The sequence below is a fragment of the Syzygium oleosum genome, unplaced genomic scaffold (genome assembly GCF_021117445.2).
Source record: "Syzygium oleosum isolate NSW1041296 unplaced genomic scaffold, Sole_v2.1 Sole_v2.02, whole genome shotgun sequence".
Taxonomy (NCBI): domain Eukaryota; kingdom Viridiplantae; phylum Streptophyta; class Magnoliopsida; order Myrtales; family Myrtaceae; genus Syzygium; species Syzygium oleosum.
The window spans coordinates 14,666,421-14,672,988 of NW_026607486.1; the positions used below are offsets into that span (position 1 = coordinate 14,666,421).

Consider the following 6,568-nt stretch of genomic DNA (forward strand, 5'->3'; position numbering starts at 1 on the left):
TGGAAATTTTTTTTCTGAAAATATCATAATTTTCGCGAAACAAGCGAGCACTAAATCACATATATTAAAGGTTTGATTTTTGTATGGAAGTTTGGCTTCAATGGAATCGAAGATATTTTTCATCATATCTTGGAGCGGGCCGAGTCGAGCCAAGCGAAAGCGGGGGGTGGGCAACAGCATATTACAGCTGACACCACCAAGCACCACCAGCCAACACCGGCAGTCCATTGGATTTCGGAGAGCCGAAAGGAGCGAGCGAGAAGCCGAAAGCGAAAAATATCTTCGGGCTCTGACCAAAGATATTGGTGACGTGGAGGCCCGATGGTGGCCGGTTCCCCTCTCCCTGAGAAGATATTTTCCTCCCGAAATATCCCGCCCTGCCACGTGGTCCTCACCCCGCACCGACGTGGACTCCTCCCCCGCATCCTTGCCCTCCCCCTTCCCCAATAACTACCGAACTGCCACTCCCCCCCCCAGGAGACCGCGGGCACCGCACATGTAGAACTGAATAAATCTTTAATATTAAACATATGACGGTCGACTCTTTTATTTACTTTGGTTTGAACATTTGATCTTCGTGTTAAAAGTGACGGAGGCGGCTGTAAAATTAACGGCTATACGTGAGATCCGCGCATATGATATTTCGGTCTTTTTTACGGATCAACAATCCCAGCTCATAAAAATTGCTTTATTAGTAACCCCTTTAGTCCGCCATTAGCGACCCCGAGAATTTCATCAACTAGGCATTTGGTAAAAAAAAAAAAAAGAAGCCCATTCGTTTCTCATGTAATTGATCCATCTTCTATCAGAATAGGAATACTAAGGGCCCGTTTGGTTCGACTTTTTAAATGCAACTTGAGGGAATGCAAATACCTTTAGGTGAAAGCCACCTGGGGAAATGCAAGTGGTGTTTGGTAAAAAAAAATTTGTGAAGCTACTTTGGCCTAAATAGTGTTTGGTAAATTTTTTTTTGCAAAGGGCTTTGGCAATTTTTGTTCTTAATATTTCGGTTTTGCCCCTATTACTGTTCATCTTCTTTACCATGAGGGTGGCCGGCGAGGGTGGCCGGCGAAGGGCCGGCAAGGGCGGATCTGGCCGGCGAAGGGCCGGCGAGGGGCCGGCGAGGTCGCCTGACCTAGGCGACTGCCGCTTGGGGTCCGGCGACCGCCCAGGCGCCATCGCCTGGGTCGGCGGTCGCCTGGGTCGCGCGACCTAGGCGGGCGCGACCCAGGCGATGGTCGCGCGACCTCAGGTGACCGCTGCCTGAGTCGCGCGACTCCAGGTGACCGCTGACCAAGGCGACGTCGCCTGGGCGGTCGCCCGACCCCAGGCGGTCTTCGCCTGGGTCAGGCGACCTCGCCGGCCCGTCGCCGGCCAGATCCGTCCTCGCCGGCCACCCTCACGGTGAAGAAGATGAACAGTAACAGGGCAAAACCGGAAAATTGAAATTTGAGTGAGAGCAATTTGGGAAGGGAAAAATAGGCTTCAACATTCCAACGGCATTCCAAATGCTGGCTTTCGGCTTTCCGGACTCGGAAAGCCAAACCAAACGGTTCAGCATTTTGAGAAGGGGCTTTCGAGGCCGAAAGCCCCTTCCCAAAGCTGAACCAAACGGGGCCTAAGTATGTGGCTAGAAAGCTGTTTCAATATGATATATGGTGTCGGATCGCAACCCTTTAATAAGTAATCGGATTATTACTATGTAGAAATGTGAAAGAGATCAAAAAATTAAAAATGGCTCGTCATAACTCAAAAGTGGCTCGAAAGCCCCTTCTCAAAGCTGCACTAAATGGGGCCTAAGTATGTGGCGAGAAAGCTGTTTCAATATGATATATGGTGTCGGATCACAACCCTTTAATAAGTAATTAGATTATTACTATGTAGAAATGTGAAAGAGATCGAAAAATTAAAAATGGCTCGTCATAACTCAAAAGTGGTGGTAGAACTCGTCTGACCATGGTTTCTGCGCGAGATGGCAAACTCGTAATTAAGACATCCGAGCAGGACCATTTCCGTCAAACGCCCGCGGACGTGCCCACGATGACTCCATCCACCACTTCGTTCCTCACCCAAGTCCCCCCCCCACCCCACCCCACCCCACCTCTCTCTCTCTCTCTTCGTCGCTCGCTCTCGCTCTCGCAGCGAAGAAACCAGGAGAATCTTCTTCACCCCCGCCATGGCGGCAAGCAAGGAAGAGGAGGAGCATCTGAAGGGGTCCGGCAAGAGGCTCAAATGCTCCAAGGCCGGCCGGTACAGGGTCGTCGCGGAGGAGGACGTCGCCCCGTTCGAGGGAGAGGAGTATGGAGTGGAGGAAGACGACGGCGACGATGTCGGTGATGAGCAGCTGGAGGAGGACACCGAGCTCCCGCTCAAGCCCGGGCTCTTCTTCTACCCGCTGACGCCCACGTCCTTCGTCGTGTCCGACGCCCTCGAGCTCGATTTCCCCATCATTTACGTGAACACCGTCTTCGAGAGCTTCACCGGGTACAGGGCCGACGAGGCCCTGGGTCGGAATTGGTGAGTTGGTCTCTCGTGTTGATTTGATCTGTGGACTCTTCGAGCTGTCGATGTCTTGGTTGTTCTGGTGGGTAGTGAAAATGGAGAGAATTTCTGGGCTCTGTTCTTTTCTTTCTTTCCTTTTTTTCCTGTTTGGGGAAGGAATTCCTGGGTTTCATCTGGAGAATGAAGGAGAGCTTGTTGTCTTGATGTTTGAAATTTGTTTTAAAGGAGCGATTTTTCTCGGAGGGTTTGCGTTTACTCGTTTGGTATGTGAGAGAATTTGAAAGGAAAGAAGGAATATGGAGGGGAGAGATGTTAATTGGTGTACCAGAGAGCGTGAAAATAGGGAGGTTTTAGTGGTGGACCATCCTACGATACCGCAGATTTTTTTACGGGAGTGATAATTTCAATTTGGGTTGTGTGGTCTTGTAATATAGATATAGTGTACTTAATATGCAGACCAATCAGAATACACGACAGGCATAAGCAATCCTGTTTTCTGTTTAAACCCGTATGTATGGACTAAAAAGAGAAGATCAAGTTGTGCGAGGTAAAGAAGCCCAACATAGACATTTTTCTTTCACGTAGCTTAGGTCCTTCTTGCCTACCTTGAGGAAGATTGTCCAAATATCCAAATAAATAGTTCTGGGTATGGCGAAAAGATTTTCCAATGTCGGTACATTGAATGATGTGGCAAATTTGTATGGGGTGTTTAATATGGCCCACTTGGTTGAAATGCTTGCTTGCAGTTTGATGCATCAATTGTTAAACCAATCTGGGGAACCGGTCTCTATTCCATATACTTTTCCTTGGAAGTTTCATAAACTTGGTTAGAAATTTGAGTTGACAAGTTTGTGACTTGTTTTAGAATGCGAACCTTGTAAGATATGGACCTGTATTTGCTTGGCACAGAGGGCTTGTGAAGCAAGGATTGGGGCATTTTCTTCACTGTAATTGTGCAAAACAAACTTGTGGATAGTAGAATAAATGCATATTGATACATCGAGTTATGATCTTTAGCCTTATGTCCGAGACTTGGTGCTGACGGGGGCATATTAGGGTACTGTAGACAAGTTTTAACTAAGAAGAAGCGCACGTATTGTGTCTTTCCATGTGCTTTTTCCTTGACTATATGTATTGCCTTGTTCTAAGAAATGAGTATATGTGGCAATACCTAATTTGTTGATCCAGCAGTATTAACAACAAAAAGAGGATTGGTTTAAACATTTTGTCCAATTGCCAAAGAGGAAATAACGAGAATTTGCTTGACATGTCAAAGCAAGTACGGTGGATTGAAGTTTTTCTGTTTGTTTGGGTAATATGGTTATCAGCATTTTGGTTCGGGGGTTTTAATCACATCCTTTTGACTGGCTGATTTTTCTTCTGTTGCCCTGATGGAAGTCACCCAAGACAGCTTACACCTGGAAAGTAATTATGGATCATTCACCTGGAGTTTATATGACCATTGATTTACACTTAAGGTGGACATAATGTTTTTATCTTCATTGATTTCCCCAAGATGATATAGACATGATCTTCTCAGCTTTCGCTTAAGCTCTTCAAGTGTTCCGATTTGAGAACTATATGGGGCTATGATCACCCAAGATTGTCATTGATGCCGTACCGGTCTTATGAATGTTAAGGCTCATTGTCAAAGAGAGAAATGATTGAGCACGCTACTGCTTATACTATGTGCCATAGTGTGTTGTAAAATTGGGAAACCCAGGCAGGCCAGACTATATGATTTTTTGATTTTCTTGATTGACATCTTGAGTCTTTTGCACTGTCTTCTCTTTCATGTCCATCGTATAGGCACACACATCATTAATCATGCTATGTTTGGAGTATTGTGTTTGTGTTGCTTTTGGGAGTTTATTAGCTTCTCTTTTGACTCTTGTGATACTCCTTCGTTTCAGCCGATTCTTGCAATACAGAGATCCTCGTGCTCAGAGACGGCATCCTTTGGTTGATCCAGTGGTCGTTTCTGAAATCAGACGATGTCTCGAGCAAGGTCTTGAATTTCAAGGCGAGCTTCTCAATTTTAGGAAGGATGGCACTCCTTTGGTGAATAGGTTAAAGCTAGCTCCAATACACGATGATGATGGAATAGTCACACATGTAATAGGCATTCAAATATTTTCTGAAGCAAAAATTGATCTGAACTGCATATCTTATCCGGTTTTCAAGGAGACCTACGAAAACGAGTGTGAGCAGACAACTGTATACACTCCAACAGATGGGCCATTGTCTTTTGTACAGCATCAAGAAATGTGTGGGATACTTCAACTTTCTGATGAAGTTCTAGCGCACAATATTTTGTCACGGCTAACACCAAGGGACGTGGCATCAATTGGATCTGTCTGTAGAAGGATTCGCCACCTTACAAAGAATGAGCATCTAAGGAAGATGGTTTGTCAAAATGCATGGGGAAGAGACGTCACGGGCGCTTTGGAAAGGATGACCGAGAAATTAGGCTGGGGACGTTTGGCTAGGGAATTAACGACTCTGGAAGCCGTTTGCTGGAGGAAATTGATGGTTGGAGGAGCGGTGGAACCTTCAAGGTGCAACTTCAGTGCTTGTGCTGCAGGGAATCGACTTGTGCTGTTTGGAGGTGAAGGGGTTAACATGCAGCCGATGGATGATACATTTGTGCTCAACCTCGATGCTGCAAATCCAGAGTGGAGACGTGTGAGTGTGGAATCGTCTCCCCCAGGCCGGTGGGGCCACACACTTTCGTGCCTCAATGGATCGTGGTTGGTGGTGTTTGGAGGTTGTGGGAGGCAAGGATTGCTCAACGACGTGTATGTGCTGGATTTGGATGCAAAACATCCGACATGGAAAGAAGTCTTGGGTGGGACCCCGCCTCTTCCTAGATCTTGGCACAGCTCTTGCACGGTGGAGGGTTCTAAGCTGGTTGTCTCCGGTGGTTGCACTGATGCTGGAGTACTCCTCAGCGACACTTATTTATTGGATCTCACCACAGACAAGCCTACATGGAAGGAGATCCCGACTTCTTGGGCTCCACCGTCAAGATTGGGACATTCTCTCTCGGTTTATGGTAGGACAAAACTCCTCATGTTTGGCGGGCTGGCAAAAAGTGGGCACTTGAGGCTTAGATCGGGCGAGGCCTACACCATTGACTTGGATGATGAGGAGCCGCAGTGGAGACAGTTGGAGTGCAGTGCATTGAACAGCATCGGCAGTCAAAGCGCTGTGGTCCCACCTCCTAGACTGGACCATGTGGCGGTCAGCATGCCTTGTGGTAGGATTTTGATCTTTGGTGGTTCTATAGCGGGCTTGCACTCACCATCTCAAGTCTTCCTATTGGATCCTTCCGAAGAGAAACCATCTTGGAGGATTCTCAATGCTCCAGGGCAACCACCGAAATACGCATGGGGACACAGTACCTGTGTTGTTGGAGGAACGCGAGTTCTGGTGTTAGGCGGTCATACTGGGGAAGAATGGATCCTGAATGAATTGCATGAACTGTGCTTGGCAAGCAGGCAAGATATGGATGCTGCTTAAGTTGTGTGATTTCCGACAAGACGCTTGAGTTTCTTTGGTTTGCGCTGAGTCCTGCAAGAGAGTTTTTGAGCGTGCTGCTTTCTTCTCTCCCTTTCATCCCTCGCCAGTTACTTTTCCTGGTAATGTAAATTGGTGTCTTTATCCGAAGTTTCTGTCATCTTTTTCCTCGACACGTTTGTGTAAAATTAGCCTTGTTCACTTGGTGACTCTTTGTACATTATTCTGACAGATGGTGAACATGCTATTACTTTGTTTGACAGAGCTCATTTCTTGTTCGTCTGCATGTTACTTCTCCGTTCTGTCTTGTCTAGTCACCGATACAGAATTATCTATTACTGGTGATGTTGTAATTGGGGGACATATGCATCATGGAAAAAGTTACAATTGAATAGATTTGGTGGTTCTTTTAAGGGACTCTGTGTGAGCCCCCATGCCTAATCATCAACAAAAATTTGGGACCATTTGCAGTTAGCCCCCTGAAGACCCGGTCCGGATCTATGTCCGAATGTCGGCAACCTTTCCTGTTTGACCTGCGAAGCAGTGC

General features: G+C 46.8%; 1 protein-coding gene across 1 annotated transcript; it reads left to right on the forward strand.

Annotated features, from left to right (window-relative positions):
* Positions 1–2,101: 2,101 nt before the first annotated feature.
* Positions 2,102–6,290, forward strand: LOC115666865 (adagio protein 3). The gene is made up of 2 exons (XM_030588513.2): positions 2,102–2,517; positions 4,416–6,290. The coding sequence occupies exons 1-2, from the start codon at positions 2,177–2,179 to the stop codon at positions 6,022–6,024; spliced, it is 1,950 nt and encodes a 649-aa protein (XP_030444373.1). The 5' UTR covers positions 2,102–2,176; the 3' UTR covers positions 6,025–6,290.
* The last annotated feature ends 278 nt before the right edge of the window (positions 6,291–6,568 follow it).

What these genes read in the sequence shown, in the direction of transcription:
- LOC115666865 (XM_030588513.2), top strand. Translation starts at nt 2,177, where the DNA reads ATGGCGGCAAGCAAGGAAGAGGAGGAGCATCTGAAGGGGTCCGGCAAG. An exon ending in GAGGCCCTGGGTCGGAATTG is followed by an intron (nt 2,518 to 4,415) that starts GTGAGTTGGTCT and finishes CCTTCGTTTCAG; the next exon opens with CCGATTCTTGCAATACAGAG.